This window comes from Corvus hawaiiensis, chromosome 28, assembly GCF_020740725.1.
Source record: "Corvus hawaiiensis isolate bCorHaw1 chromosome 28, bCorHaw1.pri.cur, whole genome shotgun sequence".
NCBI lineage: Eukaryota > Metazoa > Chordata > Aves > Passeriformes > Corvidae > Corvus > Corvus hawaiiensis.
In genome coordinates this window covers 5475564-5492008 of record NC_063240.1, presented here as the reverse complement: position 1 = coordinate 5492008, position 16445 = coordinate 5475564, and the positions used below count along the sequence as shown (strand labels likewise).

At 51.4% G+C, this 16445-nt stretch overlaps 2 protein-coding genes across 3 annotated transcripts in view; both read right to left on the bottom strand.

The window, feature by feature from the left end:
- Window positions 1–1063: 1063 nt before the first annotated feature.
- SLC39A3 (solute carrier family 39 member 3) lies at window positions 1064–5881 on the bottom strand. 2 transcript variants are annotated; one of them, XM_048288275.1, is made up of 4 exons: window positions 5776–5881; window positions 5014–5162; window positions 4082–4389; window positions 1064–3687 (listed from the first exon to the last, which is right to left on the bottom strand). In XM_048288275.1, the coding sequence occupies exons 3-4, from the start codon at window positions 4286–4288 to the stop codon at window positions 2953–2955; spliced, it is 942 nt and encodes a 313-aa protein (XP_048144232.1). In that variant the 5' UTR covers window positions 4289–4389; window positions 5014–5162; window positions 5776–5881; the 3' UTR covers window positions 1064–2952. The 2 variants fall into 2 exon arrangements, with proteins under 2 accessions (XP_048144232.1, XP_048144233.1); XM_048288276.1 differs by lacking the exon at window positions 5776–5881 and having other exon boundaries at window positions 5014–5576.
- Window positions 5882–6789: 908 nt separating this feature from the next.
- The window catches only part of SGTA (small glutamine rich tetratricopeptide repeat co-chaperone alpha), a 15490-nt gene continuing 5834 nt past the window's right edge, over window positions 6790–16445 (bottom strand). The window contains 5 exon segments of the mRNA XM_048288277.1: window positions 6790–8112; window positions 11125–11243; window positions 13854–13943; window positions 14825–14862; window positions 15954–16016. Of these exon segments, the coding sequence (XP_048144234.1) occupies window positions 11129–11243; window positions 13854–13943; window positions 14825–14862; window positions 15954–16016 (306 nt within the window). The 3' untranslated portion in view covers window positions 6790–8112; window positions 11125–11128.

The following is a 16445-nucleotide window of genomic DNA, read 5'->3' as shown; positions in this document are numbered from 1 at the left end:
CTGAAGAGGAACAGCCCAGGGACTTGTGGATGGGGACAGAACCCCACAGGTGGTGACAGGGGACACACGGACAGGACAGACAGATGCCAACATCCCAACCAGGCAGGGCATGGGTGGCAGAGGGTGGCCTGAGCCCCTGTGGCAGTTGGGGTGGCCTGAGCAGTGATGCCAGGCTTTGGGGACGCAGTGGCCACGGTGCCACGCCAGCGCAGGACCAGGAGCTTGTGCTCACACCACAGGGCCTTTGTCACCAGCTGGTGTCACCTGCTCATGGCAGAGCCCCAAAACCCCTGAGGGGCCCTTGAGGGGACACACCGGGGGTCCTTGTGGGGCCGTGGGACACTCAAGTGCTGGCTGAGCCCCTCCCAGTGCCTGAGTGGGACCAGAACAGCTCCAGGGTGACCGTCCCCAGCTCTGTGCCCCACCACAGGCACTGGGCACTGGAGGTGACCGCTGCCCCCGGGGGATCCGACGGTCTCTGTCACAGCCGGGGTCTGCTCCTGCCTCCCCCCCACCCCACTCGCGAGTGGCAGCAATTAAAATCCGCAGCCTCTATTAATAGCAGCCGGCGGGCACCGGGCCACGGTGGCACCCACGCGCTGGCACCGCGTCCCAGCGAGGGCGGGGGGCACGGGGACCTCGGGCCGCCCCGTGAGGTTACAAGGCCCGGGGGGTGGCAACCTCAGCCCCCCCCGTGGCGCGCTCGGAGCCGGCCGGATACTCCTCGTTAGAGGGAATGAATGAGTTTTCCTTGATCCTTTTCCTGCGGCTCCTCCTCGTTCCATTGAGCCGCAGCTCCCCGCCGGGCCTGACGCAACGGGGCGGCCGCTCACGCAGGGCTGAATCACGGCGCTGCCGAGCGGGGCGTGCTGGGGGGTCCTGTTCCCCCTCCCCCGAGCTCAGCAGGGCTCTGGGAGGGGGTCCGGCCGGAGGGGTTTGGCTGCCCAGGAGGGGCTCAGCCCACGCCGGGGCCGGGCACGTGCGGCCGCCGCGTGAGCCGGACGTGGAGCAGCCATGGTGGACATGGGGGGAAAAAAAAAAAAAAAGCGAGTGACAGCGAGGGGAGAAGGGCAGGGAATTTATTGGGAGCAGCAGGGCCTCCTCCTCCATCCTGGAGCACGGGATGATCCTGTGGATGAACTCCTCCAGGGCGGCGGGATGAGGATGGGGGAGCTCAGCACCCCCGGCACTTCACAGCCCCCCCTTCCCCCGATCCCAAACTCCAGCAGGAGGAGGGTGTGAAACGGAGGCGACAGCCCAGCAAGGGACACTCAGCACGGTGTCACCTCTCCCTCCTCGTCCCCCGCAGCACAGAGAACCCCCCCAGGCGCGAGGTCACCCCTCAGGAGAGGTGAAAGAGCCCCGAGGCTTTACCACGCCGAGGCAAATCACGTTCTCCTCATCCTGCTGGTTTGTGTCATGCCAGGCCCAAAATAACCTCCCTCCACACCCCCCCCTCCACTCCAGGTTTTCAAAGGAAGATTAATTGACTCGGGGATGTTGCAGCAATTAAACTAACGAGCCCCAGGATCTGTCAGATGATGCTCAGCTGCCTCCATATGCTGCAGCTGGGCCACCGCGGAGGCTCCGAGCCTCCTTCCCGCTGCCGGCACTGCGCCATCCTTATGATTCCATCAGCGCTTCCAGGAGCCCGGCGGAAGCTGCTGCAGGAGTGAAGGCTCTGGGTAATTAAAATACAGCCCCTGCCTGAGCCAGGCTGTGTCACACGGCTGGGGGGGGAGCACATTCCCAGCTCCAGCCTCTGATCCCGGCTCCAGCCTCTGATCCCGGCTCCTTGCTCCGAAGGGCAAATCCAACGGGATCAGCAGCACACGGAGCTTCCCGGGGGCCCCGCTCTGCAGCCATTGCGATCTGCTTGTGGCTCTCAGCAGCCTTTCCACCACCTCCACTCTCCTCAAGGGAGGTGATTTCATTCCTTTGGAAACCTGGAAAAGCCTTGGAGCAGCCCCTGATGGGAACTACTCAACCCCTCTGACTGCAGAGCACTGAAAACGCAAGGGTTTGCCCCAAAATATCCGTGCTGGAAATGGTTACTGCCCGTTTCCTGCAAGCTCATGGATCCCAGGCTCTGGATAATGTGAGGATCTGCTCCCTCCATCCCTGGAAGTGTCCAAGGCCAGGTTGGACACGGCTTGGAGCACCCTGGGCTACTGGAAGGTGTCCCTGCCCATGGCAGGGGGTGCCACTGGATGGGTTTTAAGGTCCCTCCCAACCCCAACCATCCTGGGCTTCATCCTCTGATTTCCAAACCACGCTGCTGGAGGTTTTCCTTAGGGAGTGCTCAGCCTATGGATCCAATGCTGAGGAGGAAGCAGGGTAGAGGGGCCCGGCCTCATTTCTTCCATGAATCCCTGGGAAAGCCGAGCTCCCCGAGCCCCAGATGGAGCACTGGAAGCTGTGCCGGAGGGAGTGGGGCCCCGGAAGGCCGGAGTCCCAACAGGGATGTTATTTTTGGCAGCTCTTACAACCAGGTTTTGCTCCCAACTAAGCCAGCGAAAGCAGCTTAGTGCAGCCCAGCAATCCCTGCTCCCACCTGCTCTGCCTCCTTTCCTGTTTGTTTCTCACCTCCTCGGAGCCTCCGGAGCAGGCTCCCGGCCCGTTCCGGAGCGTGGGCGAGGGGAAGGAGGGAGAGTGGGCTGTGGGCAGTGCAGGAAGCCACTCACACTCAAAAAGCAGCGTTTACCCAGATCCTTAATGTTTGTGTCCGCTAATCCCTGCAGCCCCTCGGGCAGGGACAATCCCTCGGGATATTCCTCACTCATCTCCCTCTGAGCACACGAGAGGAGATTCTCCTCTTTCAGGTAATCGTGGAAACACCTCCCGGGCAGGGCTGCTCCAGCTGCCCGCGGCGGTGGAAGGGGCGGCTCCTCCCGGTGCCAGTGGGAGGGGAGAGGTGAGGTTTTGCTCCCTTTGCTTCCCGAGGCTCCCGGCTCACCACGGGATGAGCACCAGCCCGGCCAGCGCGGCGTAGCCCAGCACCAGGCACAGCACCTTGAGCAGCCGGTGGCTCTTGTCCTCCAGCTCCTTGGCCAGGATCTCGAAGAAGGTGATGAAGAGGAAGGTGCCGCCGGCGATGCCCTGCAGCAGCAGCGACGCGATGCTGCCGGCGGCGTTCTGGCTGCTCTCGATGCCCATCCCGATGCCAATTCCCAGCGGGATCATCAGGCACACGGCCACCGCCAGCTTGGCCGCGTCCCTCAGCGGCAGCGAGGCCTTGGCCATGCTGATGCCCAAGGCTACGGCCACCAGCGTCTCGTGCACGGCCACTCCCAGGAACAAGCTGACCACTCTGCCGCCGTCCTCCTGCAAGCCCAGGGCCAGGCCCTCGAAGATGGAGTGAGTGCACAGGGCAAACACCAGCCCCAGCAGGCGCCGGGGGCCACAGCGGGACAGTTCTGGGATGTTGAGGCTGTGGGAATGGGCTCCGTGCTCCCCGTACAGGGCGCGCCCGCGGGACGAGGCGATGAAGGGACTCTCGTACTCCGAGTCGCTGCCCACGTCCGAGCCGGCGTTGAAGGTCTCCAGGTCGATGAAGGAGGGTTTTTCCTTCTGGAAGGTCAGGAAGAGCTGGTCCACGAAGACCGTCAGGAAGAAGCCGACCATCATGATGGTCTCGGCCACCGGGTAGTCCGTGGTCACGTTGCCTTGCCTGAGGACCTCATCGAGCTGGAAGGGAGCAAGAGATGCACAGGGAAGCCATCCCCTTTATCCCTCTGAAGGGAGACATTCCCACATGGACACTGAGTCCATGATGCTGCCACACCCTCGGATACCGGCCTTGGCAGGGGGCAGGGAACCTCTCTGCCTTGCTGTTCCAAACACGGCGAGTTTGGATCCTCCCACCCCACAGCCTCCTCTGTACCCCAAAAACCTCCCCTTGTTCCACAGAGAGCAACAGGAGCTGGGCACAGCTCCCCCTCATGAGGCACCGGCCACAGCAGAGATGTTCCAGGGAGCTCCAGAGGCCACTCCAGCAGGACACACCCCATTCCCACAAGGAATGAGGGCTGGGATCCTGCAGGCTCAGGCGTCCCTCACACAGGAATTAATCAGCACTCACCTTCCCTCTCACAGCGGGCAGGAGGGCGTTGAAGCAGGTGGCCAGGAAGACGCCTCCTCCGAAGGAATTCCAGAGGGCCAGGACTTTCCGGGAACGCTGAGCCTTCTCGTAGTCGGCCTCGATGACCCTGACGGGGAGCAGGGCCCCGGCCAGCACCAGGACACAGATTCCCAGCAGACACAGCACCTTGGCCACCACAATCCTCATCCTGCCGAGGATTCCAGGCCCTGGAGGGGCCCCTCTGGATGTGCTCAGAGCCGGGACATCAGTGGGTGACAGCCTGGACAGGCCTCAGGGAAAGGAGCTCCCTGGAGATGGGAAGAACACCGAGATTTTTCCAGGGAAAAGCTGAACTGTATTCAAAAGGGATTTTAAAGCCCTGGGATTGTTGTGGTCACTGCAAACCACCCTTCCCTGAAGGTCCTTGGACACTTCCAGCGATGAGGCAGCCACTGGGAAATCCTTGCCAGGGCCTCCCCAAGGTCACAGGGAGGAATTCCTTCCCAGTATCCCACCTATCCCTGCCCTCTGGCACTGGGAAGCCATTCCCCCTCTCCTGTCACCCCAGGCCCTGTGACAAGTCCCTCTCCAAGGGACAAAGAAAGGAATTCAGAACCCATCAGGTGACACTGACTCACTCCAGGTCTGGACACGTCCAAAATCTTCAACCAGGCACCTGTGCCAGGGCAGAGGGAAAGGATAAAATCCTCCTTTTCCAGACCTCACACCTCTGGAACACCTTTGGCTCCCCCCCAGAAACCCTTTAACCACAGTTTTTTCCCTTTCTTTCCCGTTTTTAACCCAAACCAGCCCCCACCAAAGCCTCAGCCTCCCGAGTTCAGGTGGGACAGCCACATCCAGCGTCCCTGAGAGGGGCTGGGAGCAGCTCGGAGGGAAAGGAAGCGCCAGGAATTCCTGGTGGTTCTCCTCACCTGCTCCTCCTGCAGCAGCACCGACACCTGGGCTGTGTCCCCAGCCTGCAAACTGCTGGAACAAAGGATTAACTCCGGTCCTGCTCGGCTTAGTGGCTCATAATGAAGCATCCAAGCGATGAAAAATATTATATAAACCAGGCAGGGCTCTGTGTGAGGAAAAACAAAGGAGTTCCTGATCCGTGAGCTCCTAGATCCCCGTTTTTCTGTTAAAACCCGGCACTTCCAAGCCCTGAAACCGCTTGAGATGGTCCCAGCCACTTTTAAAAGGGGGTGACGAGGAGGGGGCTCCTCCCAGGCCACCAGCACCCCTGAGCACCCCAAAAAGGAGCAGAGATGAGGGGAAGGGTTTCAGAGTTACTGGGAGGGGGTGAGCAGCTCAAGTGCGGAGTGTTCAGCTGGGGAGACCCTCACAGGGGGTCGGGGTCCACCCTGAGCCCTCCAAGGTGGGGAGGGGGCCCAGCTCCAGCCCCTCACAAACAGAGGGGCCTCACAGGAGGTTGGGGTCCGCCCTGAGCCCCTCACAGCGAGAGGCGCCCCAGCCCCAACCCCTCAAGATGAGCTTGGGGTCCCTCACACAGGGAGGGGGCCCAGCCCCGCTCTCCTGCCCCTGTCCCCCCGCAGCCCCGGCTCCCCCAGCCCCGCTGTGACCCCCGGGCCCCCTCCTCGGCCCCGCCATCCCCTCACGACCCCCGGCCCCCCCCTTCGCCCCCCGTTACCCCGGTAACCGCCCCCCCCCCCCGCCCCCCCCCGTCCACTCACGGCCGGCCCCGCTCGCTCCCGGCCAGGCCGCCTCACGCGCGCCCGCCCACGGCGCCCTCCTATTGGCTAAGGCGGGAGCATCGATTTCTGATTGGCTGCGGCAGCTGTCAATCAATCCGCTCACGCCCAGCACGGGGGAAGCGGCGATTGAGGTCCGCGGGAAACGCGTCCCGCAGCGCTGCGTTCCGGGGCAGCGCCGGCCGCGCTGCGCTGTCCGGTGCTGACCGGGATCACCGGGAACCGGGAGCACCAGGAATGGGAAAAAACGGCCCTGGAACAGCGTCCCCCGCACCGACAGCCCCTGCTCCTGCCGCTTCGCAGCTCCTTGTGGTTCAACTGCACAAATGGCAGCTGCGGGAGGCTCCAGGGAGAGATGAGGCGAACCTGAAAATTCCCCAAAATTCCATAAAATTCCCTTTTTTTTTGTGCTATCAGGTCCCAGAGGAGTCGGGAATTGCAGGGAGAGTGAAAAAGGAGGCTGTCAGCGCTGTTTGGAGTTCAGGGGCAGCCAAATCCAGGGGCTGCTCGTTCCTTTGGCAGCGAGGAGCAGCTCCAGGCAGGCAGGGCAGGAGAAATTCCCGCTTGGAAAAGCGCACCGGGAGCTCAGGGATGGGAAAACACAGCCGGGAGAGGTGGAGAAATCCAGAAGAACGACTCAGAAGAGAACGAGGAGGGTGAGAGGGAAGGAAAAAGCACAAACCGAGTTGAAAACAGAGGGAAATGCATCCATGGGTTTGGTCCTTTTGGATAATTCCCGAATATTTTCTTCCCGTACTGTGCTCCAGCTCCAAATTCCTTTTGTGAGGCTCCATAAAAACAGCTGGAGAGAACTTAAAGGGAATATAGGGAAGCAGAAATGGTGGGGAAAAGGAAAAGTTTTCCTCTTTCTGCGCTGGAGGAAGGCACAGGAGGAGAATTCCCGCAGGGAAAGCCGAAAAAAAAACGGGAAAAAGGGGGATAAAAAGTGCCCTGAGCCCACGGAAACCTCTGGAAAATCACCCGAGCACGAAGGGATAACAACGAAAGTGTCCAAATGTTTTATTCCTCACGAGTGACATGAACCACGTTTATTCCATGGAGCGTTTACAAAAAAAGAAATTTTAGAAAAAAAAAATCACTTTTGTTCTCTCTTTTTCCATGATTTTTTTTTTTCCTTTTTTTTTCTCCAATCTCCCAAAAGTTCCTGCTCACTCCAGTGGGGCTCCTCCTCCTCCCCTCCCCCCCCCCCCCAGCCAAAAATCAGCTTTAAAATCAGGTTGGAGGCACCCCAAAAAACCAAAAAGAAACCAAAAAAAAGCCTCTGGTCTCACGCAGGAGCTGAGCTGGGATTTGAGGCGGCTCCAGGAGTTTTTCCCTCCCCGAATCCGCCGGATCCAAAGGGGAATTTTGCATTCCCTCTGCTCCATCCTGGCATCCTCCACCCCCTCCCCCAGCCAGGCTGAGCACTGACATGCACGGAAGATTTAAAAAAAAAAAAAAAAAAATTAATAATTAATAATAATAATTAATAATAATACCAAGGAAAAAACTCCTTTTAAACACACTAAAAACACCTTCGCTCCCTCCTCGCTGCTCGCCTTCCATGGGAAAAAAATTCCCACTTTTCCAGAGCTCAGGGGGTTTGTCCTGGGATTTTCTGGGAAGGAAAAACCCCAAAAACGTCTCGGGGTGCGTGGGGAGGGTCCAGTCCCAGCTCCTCCCCACCCCTGTGCTGACCTCGGAGAAGGGAAGCACCGAAATTCCCGGGAATCCCAGAGCTGGATGGCAGCTGAAGGACCAAAAATCCCCATTCCCAGAGGGTAGAAAATCCCGGGATTTCCGGAGGGGTTGGGCAGGGTAAGGGAATGAAGTGGGGGGGACTCCAACACTTCTTGGAAGTGGCCCTTCCCCAGGGGGGAATATTGAGGAAAAAAGAAAAAAAAACCCCAGAAGGATTCCTGTGAAATCCTCCAAAAAAACCCCCAAAAAATCTGGGAATAAAAAATTCCCCGGGGGAAAAATCCCGTGGGAATTTCAGAGCAGAGTCCTGGCAGAGCTGGGGGAAAGTTCTGTGCTCGGCTCTGCTGGGGCTTCCAGGAGAAAACCACAAAAATCCCAACAAAAAAACCTGGGAAAGGTGGAAAAAACGGGAGGAGCAGGGCTGGAAAATCGGGAATCTGTCGGTGACATGCAGGGCACGGAAAGGATTTGGGAATTGTTTTGGGTTTTGGTTTTTTTTTTGTGTTTTTTTTCCATTCTGTTTCTTTTTTTCCCCCCTTCTTGGACACTTCCAACTCAAGAAATGGCAACACGCACGAGGCTTCCAGTTGGAAAAGCAACCAGCAGAATTCCCAGGGGCTGCGGAGACAGGGAGAGAGGAAAAACAGGGAATTCAGCTGGGAAAACAAGGGAGTTTCATCGTTTGATTTCAATTTAAAATCTTTTCATTTGAATTTTTTTTAAAAAAGAGTTTCGCCATTTTGATTTAAATTTAAAATATTTTAATTGAATTTTTTTAAATAAAGTGTTTCATCATTTGATTTAAATTTAAAATATTTTAATTTGAATTTTTTAAAATAGTTTTGTCATTTTGATTTAAATTTAAAATATTTTAATTTAATTTTTTTAATAAAGCATTTCATCGTTTGATTTAAATTTAAAATATTTTAATTTAAATTTTTTTAATAAAGTGTTTCATCATTTCATTTAAATTTAAAATATTTTAATTTAAATTTTTTTTAAATAAAGAGTTTTGTCATTTTGATTTAAATTTAAAATATTTTAATTAAAATTTTTTTTTAATAAAGCGTTTCATCATTTGATTTAAATTTAAAATATTTTAATTTAAATTTTTTTAAAGAAATAGTTTCGTCAATTTAAAATATTTTAATTTAAACAAGAAAGTTTCATCATTTTGATTTAAATTTAAAATCTTTTAATTTGAATTTTTTTAAAAAAGTTTTGCCATTTTGATTTAAATTTAAAATATTTTAATTTAATTTTTTAAAATAGTTTCATCATTTTGATTTAAATTAAAATATTTTAATTTATTTTTTTTAAATAAAGAGTTTCATCATTTGATGTAAATTTAAAATATTTTAATTTAAATTTTTTTAATAAAGCGTTTCATCATTTGATTTAAATTTAAAATATTTTAGTTTAAATTTTTTTTAAAGAAATAGTTCCGTCAATTTAAAATATTTTAATTTAAACAAAAAAGTTTCATCATTTTAATTTAAATCTAAAATCTTTTAATTTGAATTTTTTTTAATAGTTTTGTCATTTTGATTTAAATTTAAAATATTTTAATTTAAATTTTTTTAAAAATAGTTTTGTCATTTTGATTTAAATTTAAAATATTTTAATTTAAATTAAAGTTTCATCATTTAAAATTAAATTAAAAACATTTTAACTTAAATAAAAAAGTTTCATCATTTTACATTAAATTTAAGAAATTTTAATCTAAATTTTAAAAAGTTTTCATCATTTTGATTTTAATTTAAAATATTTTAATTTAAATTTTTAAAAGTTTCATCATTTTATTTTAAGATTTGAGTTTTAAAAAAGGAGTTTTGTCAATTTAAATTTAAAATATTTTAATTTAAAATTTTTTAAAAGTTTCATTTTAATTTAAAATACTTAAATTTAAAAAGTTTCATCATTTTAAATTAAATTTAAGATATTTTCATTTAAATTTTAAAAAAGTTTCACTTTATTTTAAAATATTTGAGGTTTTAAAAAAGAGTTTTGTCATTTTAATTTAAACATAAAAATTTAAATTAATTTTTTTTTAAGCATCATCATTTTAATTTAAAATATTTACATTTAAATCACTTCATCATTGACATTTCAATTTAAACCACTTCAATTTAACTTTAAAAATTGAAAAGAAATTAAATTCAAAACCTCATTTGAATGAAGTTTTGGTACAAAAGAATGGCCAAAAATCGCTTTCATGATTTTTTTTTTTTAATTTGTAATAAATTGAGGATTTTTAGTAATTTCAATAAAGTTGAATTTAAAGATTTTAATGAAGTTTGACCGTTCAGCATTTGGAATCATTTTTGAAATTTTTGAGTATTTTGAATCCTTTTTCAATTTTTTCCCATTTTTCATCCTTTAACCCTTCGGAATTTGAAAGATTTTTTAATTTTCAATCACCTTTACCCATTGAGCATCGTTAACATCATTTAATTGGGAATCAAACGGAACCATTTCGAATGTGAATCCTTTTTCTTTATTTTTAATAGTCTGAGCATTCAGCATTTTTAAGCCATTGAAAAATAATTTATTCAAAGTTGAACCATTTTGCATCTTTAATGCATTTTAAAAATCACTTCATGCCTTGACCACCTCGCATTTTGAAGGAATATTTTCTTTTCATTCAGAATAAAGCTGCACCATTTCGCACTTTTATTCCTTTTTAAACTTTTTCAACTCCACCATTTCTCACTTTTAATTTTTTTTTTCAAGATTTTGAATAAATTCTCTTCAAATTCTTTAAATTTTTAATAACGTTTGACCCTTTGGCATTTTTTTATCACTCCAAGATATTTTGAATTAACATTTAATTTAACATTTGCAACCACGACATTAAATAACGTTTTTAATTGGATGTTTGAAATAATATTTTAAAAATTTAACAATTCCACCGTTTCATATTTTTAAAAATTTAACAATTCGACAAATGAATAAAAATTTAACAATTCATATTTTTAAGAATTTTGGGATGAAATTTCCATGTTTTCAATGAAATTTAATTTTAAAAAATTTTGGGTTTAATTTAAAAATTAAAAAAAATTTAAAAATTAAAAAAATTACAATTAAAAAAATTAAAATTAAAAAAATTAAAATTAAAAAATAGAATTAAAAAATTTAAAAATTAAAAAATTTTAAAATTAAAAAAATAAAAAATAAAAAATTTAAAATTAAAAAATTTAGGAACTAAAAAATTTAAAATTAAAAAAATTAAAATAAAAAGTTAAAATTTAAAAAATTTAAAATTTAAAAAATTAAAAAATAAAAAATTTAAATTTTCAAATTAAAAAAATTAAAATAATTAAAAAATTAAATTTAAATTTACAATTAAAAAATATCTAAATTAAAAATTTAAAATTAAAAAATTAAAATAAAAAAAATTTAAATAAAAAAATTTAAATTTAAAAAAATTGAAATTAAAAAAAATTAATTTAAAAAATCGAAATTAAAAAAATTAATTTAAAAAATCGAAATTAAAAAAATTTTAAATTAAAAAAATGGAAAATTAAAAAAAAAAAAATTTAAAAAAAAATTCCCGAAGGAATTTCTGTAATAAATCCGTGCTCTCCAATCCCCCCGCGGGCGCTCCCGGCCGCAATCCCGGCCTCTCACCGGCTCATTCCTGCTGCTCCTCGTTGCTGGCGCTCGGGGTCCGGCTCCGGATTTGGCTGCGGAGCTGCTCGATGAGCTCGGGGTTCTGCTGCTGCATCTGCTGCGCAAACTGCTGGCCCCTGGGGACACACGGGGACACCGCTGACACCGGGGACAGCGGGGACACAGGGGGGACACCAGGGACACTCGGGGACACCAGGGACACAGGGGGACACCGCTGACACCGGGGGGACAGGGGGGACACAGGGGGACAGCGGGGACACACGGGGACACCGGGGACAGCGGGGACACACGGGGACACGGGGGGGACAGCGGGGACACAGGGGGACACCGGGGACAGCGGGGACACACGGGGACACCGGGGACAGCGGGGACACACGGGGACACGGGGGGGACAGCGGGGACGCAGGGGGACAGCGGGGACACACGGGGACACCGCTGACACCAGGGACACCGGGGACACAGGGGGGACACCAGGGACACTCGGGGACACCAGGGACACAGGGGGACACCGCTGACACCGGAGGGACAGGGGGGACACAGGGGGACAGCGGGGACACACGGGGACACCGCTGACACCGGGGACAGCGGGGACATGGGGGGGACAGCGGGGACACAGGGGGACACCGGGGACAGCGGGGACACACAGGGACACGGGGGACAGCGGAGACACAGGGGGACACCGGGGACAGCGGGGACACACGGGGACACGGGGGACAGCAGGGACACACGGGGACACGGGGGACAGCGGGGACACACGGGGACAGTGGGGACACACGGGGACACCACTGACACCGGGGACAGCGGGGACATGGGGGGGACAGCGGGGACACAGGGGGACACCGGGGACAGCAGGGACACACGGGGACACGGGGGACAGCGGGGACACACGGGGACACACGGGGACAGTGGGGACACACGGGGACAGCGGGGAAACGGAGGACATAGGGGACACCGGGACACACGGGACAGCAGGGACACATGGGGACACGGGGGACAGCAGGGACACACAGGGACAGCGGGGACATGGGGGACAGCGGGGACCCACAGCACAGTGGGGACACATGGGGACACACAGGGGACAGTGGGGACACCAGGGACACATGGGGACACCGCTGAGACCGGGGACACCAGGGACAGCAGGGACACAGGGGACACATGGGGGACACACGGGGGACACACGGGGGACACAAGGACATGGGGGACATGGGGGACAGCAGGGACACAGGGGACACACAGGGACAGTGGGGACACAGGGGGACACCAGGGACACATGGGGACATGGGGGACAGCAGGGACACAGGGGACAATGGGGACACACAGGGACAGCAGGGACAGTGGGGACACCGGGGACAGCAGGGACACATGGGGACACATGGGGACATGGAGGACAGCAGGGACACTGGGGACAGTGGGGACACATGGGACAGGACACAGGGACACATGGGGAGACATGGGGACACCGCTGAGACCGGGGACACCAGGGACAGTAGGGAGATATGGGACAGTGGGGACATGGGAGGTATAGGGACACCAGGGACACGGGGGACACCGGGGATACAGGGACAGGGGGCACTGAACACAGGCTAGAGGACACAGGGGACATCAGGGACACAGGACGGGGGACACTGAGGATACAAGGACACCAGGGATGGGGACACAGGTGACACAGGGAACATTGGTGACACAGAGACACAGGACCAGACACACTGGGGACACAGGACTGGGGACACTGGGGACACTGGATACCGGGGACACAGGAGACACTGGGGACACTGGTGACACAGGGACATGGGGCACTGGTGACACAGGGACACCAGCTGTCAGGTGACACTGGTGACACAGGGGACACGGTGACACAGAGACAGGAGACACAGGGGACAAGGGACATTGGTGACAAGACAGGGAACACAGGACAGGGGACACTGGTGACACAGGAGAGGGGACACGAGTGACACAGGGGAAACCAACCACAGGGGACACTGGTGACACAGGAGAGGGGACACAGGCAACACCCTGGGACATTCCCAGCTCCAGGATTGTCCCCCATTCCCACCCTGGGACATTCCCAGCCCCGTATCCAGGACTGTCCCCTGGGATTGTCCCTCTGGTGCCACCCTGGGTCATTCCCAGCCCTGGATCCAGGACTGTCCCCCGGGACATTCCCAGCTCCAGGATTGTCCTCCATTCCCACCCTGGGACATTCCCAGCCCTGGATCCCGGATTTCCCCCCGGGATTGTCTCTCCTGGCCTCACCCCGGGCATTTCCCAGCCCTGGATCCCAGATTTTCCCCCGGGATTGTCTCTCCTGGCCTCACCCTGGGCATTTCCCAGCCCTGGATCCCGGATTTTCCCTCGGGATTGTCTCTCTGGTGCCACCCCGGGCATTTCCCAGCCCCAGATCCCGGATTTTCCCCCAGGATTGTCTCTCTGGTGCCACCCTGGGCATTTCCCAGCCTTGGATCCCAAATTATGCCTCTGGCCCCACTCAGGGACATTCCCAGCTCCAGGATTGTCCCCCATTCCCACCCTGGGGCATTCCCAGCCCTGGATCCCGGATTTTCCCCCAGGATTGTCTCTCTGGTGCCACCCCGGGCATTTCCCAGCCCTGGATCCCGGATTTCCCCCCAGGATTGTCTCTCCTGTCCTCACCCCGGGCATTTCCCAGCCCTGGATCCCGGATTTTCCCCGGGATTGTCCCCCAGGATCGTCCCTGTCCCCACACTCACGCCTGGATCAGGCTGGCCAGGTCGTTGGTGGAGGGGCTGCTCCCGGCTGCTCCCATGGCGTTGTGGCCTCCCGAAATCATCCCGGACATTCTGTGAGGGGGAGGAAAAAAGTGTCAGAACTGGGGGGAAAACAATAATAATAAAAAAAAATCCCTAAAAACCCCAGTGTTTTCCACTTGGGAATGGGAGCATCTTCCCATCCCAGGGATTATGGAATTCCCTGCACCAGCTTTCCCTTGGTCAGCTGCAAATAAGGAATTCGGCTGAACAAGAAATAAAAATAATGATAAAAACATCACAATTCCCAGATTCCCGGATTTATGGATTAAAACCCTGCCCTTCCTCACACCAGCTTGTTCCCTGCTCTGCATCCAAGACTGGATTCCCTGGATTCCCTCATGGGGAACAGCCCAGGACTCCCAGCCCCATCCTCGGGCTGTATCCAGGTGGGAATTCCAGGCTGGCACCAGGCACAGGAGCAGGGAGAAGCCAATGGGAGCCGAGTGGTCTCATCCCAAAATCCTTGGATTTTGGGGCTCCCGAGGGTCTCTCCATCCTCCCGTGCTTCAAAGGGATGAGTAGGAATGGGCTGGGTCTCGCTGGGTTTATGAATTTATCCATTTTCCCCCAAATATTGTGAACTGATCCTCAGAACCATCCAGGAATGGGAATATTCCCATTCCAAGCAAGCTGGGAAATGCTGAAATCCCATAAAACCGCAGCAAAGCCAATTCCAGGGCTATGATCCATCCCATCCCACTTCCCTCTGGAATCATTTTATTAAAATCCCGCCCAAAACTCAGCCCAGAGCACCCAAACCCCACCCCCAGCTCAGGGAACTGGGCTGGTTCTGAGCCCCCCTCCACATTCCTGGCCCAAAATTCCTGCCTGCTCCCACCAGGAAAGGCCAAACACAGAGAGAGACTGGAATGAGCAATTCCAAGAGGGAATAAAAGCAGGATCCAACTCACAGCTGTTGCACTTGGGGGTTGTTCATGAGGTTTGATGCCTGTGGGGAATAAAAACAACACCTGAGTGAGGCAGCGGGGATCGGGGTGGGATCAACCCCAAAGGGAAGGCAGGGGAAGCTTGGAAAGCCAGGAAAAGAGGGAAAAAAAAGGGGGGAAAAAAGAAAGGGGGGGAAAGAAAGGGGGGAAAAGAAAGGGGGGGGAAAGAAAGGGGGGGGAAAAGAAAGGGGGGGAAAAGAAAGGGGGGGAAAAGAAAGGGGGGGAAAAGAAAGGGGGGGAAAAGAAAGGGGGGGAAAAGAAAGGGGGGGAAAAGAAAGGGGGGGAAGAGAAAAGGGGGAAAAGAAAAGGGGGAAAAGAAAAGGGGGAAAAGAAAAGGGGGAAAAGAAAAGGGGGAAAAGAAAAGGGGGAAAAGAAAAGGGGGAAAAGAAAAGGGGGAAAAGAAAAGGGGGGAAAAGAAAAGGGGGAAAAGAAAGGGGGGGAAAAAAAGGGGGGGAAAAAAAGGGGGGGAAAAAAAGGAGGAAAAGAAAGGGGGGGAAAAAAAGGGGGGGAAAAAAAGGGGGAAAAGAAAGGGGGAAAAGAAAGGGGGAAAAGAAAGGGGGAAAAGAAAGGGAGAAAAGAAAGGGGGGGGAAAAAAGGGGGGAAAAAAGGGGGGGAAGAAAAAAGGGGAGGGAAAAAAAGGGGAGGGAAAAAAAGGGGAGGGAAAAAAAGGGGAGGGAAAAAAAGGGGAGGGAAAAAAAGGGGAGGGAAAAAAAAGGGGAGGGAAAAAAAGGGGAGGGAAAAAAAGGGGAGGGAAAAAAAAGGGGAGGGAAAAAAAGGGGAGGGAAAAAAAGGGGAGGGAAAAAAGAAGAGCAAAGCCCAACCCAAAAGGGGGAGGAAAGGAGGGGGAAAGGGGGGGAGAAAAGAGGGAAAAAGGGGGGGGAAAAAGGGAGGCAAAGAAGAGCAAAGCCCAAGCCCAGAGCAGAACAGGCCCTTCCACAGCCTCAGCAAAGCCTGTGGAGGAAATCCCTGGACTTCCTTGGAGCTGAAGGGAACAACTGCAACTCCCAGAGAGCTCCAGGGATTGGGAAAACCCATTTGGGGAGACACTGGAGAGGCTCCATGCCAAGGAATCCCGGCTGGGATTGGGAATTACCATGCTCATGAAGCCGGGGTTGTTCAGCAATCCGGCCAAGTCGAAGCCTCCGGGGCCGCCGGTCTGCAGGAGAAACCAGAGCTCACTCACTGCCAGCCCTCATTCCCAGAGTTACCAGAGCCAGGGAATCCCATCAGGAATGGTTTGGGATGAAGGGATCCAGTGCCACCCCCTCGAACCCCCACACCTCCCACGAAGCCGGGGTGCTCCGAGCTGGCCTTGGACACTTCCAGGGATCCAGGGGCAGCCACGGCTTCTCTGGGAATTCCATCCCACTCCCTCAATTCCTTCCCAATATCCCATCCAATCCTCCGCCCTCTGGCAGTGGGAAGCCATTCCCTGTGTCCTGTCCCTCCATCCTTTATCCCAAATCCCTCTGCAGCTCTCCTGGAGTCCCTTTAGACTCTGGAAGTGGCTCCCTGGAGCTTCTCTTCTCCAGCCTTTCCTTGCACACTTCCAGCTTCTCTGAGAATTCCATCCCAACCCCTCACA

Bases quoted from the DNA above. Each gene is read 5' to 3' on its own strand.
- SLC39A3 (XM_048288275.1), bottom strand. From the start codon at position 4,288: ATGAGGATTGTGGTGGCCAAGGTGCTGTGTCTGCTGGGAATCTGTGTC. The intron at 3,688-4,081 runs GTGAGTGCTGAT...GCTCCCTTCCAG, and splicing joins TGCCCGCTGTGAGAGGGAAG to CTCGATGAGGTCCTCAGGCA.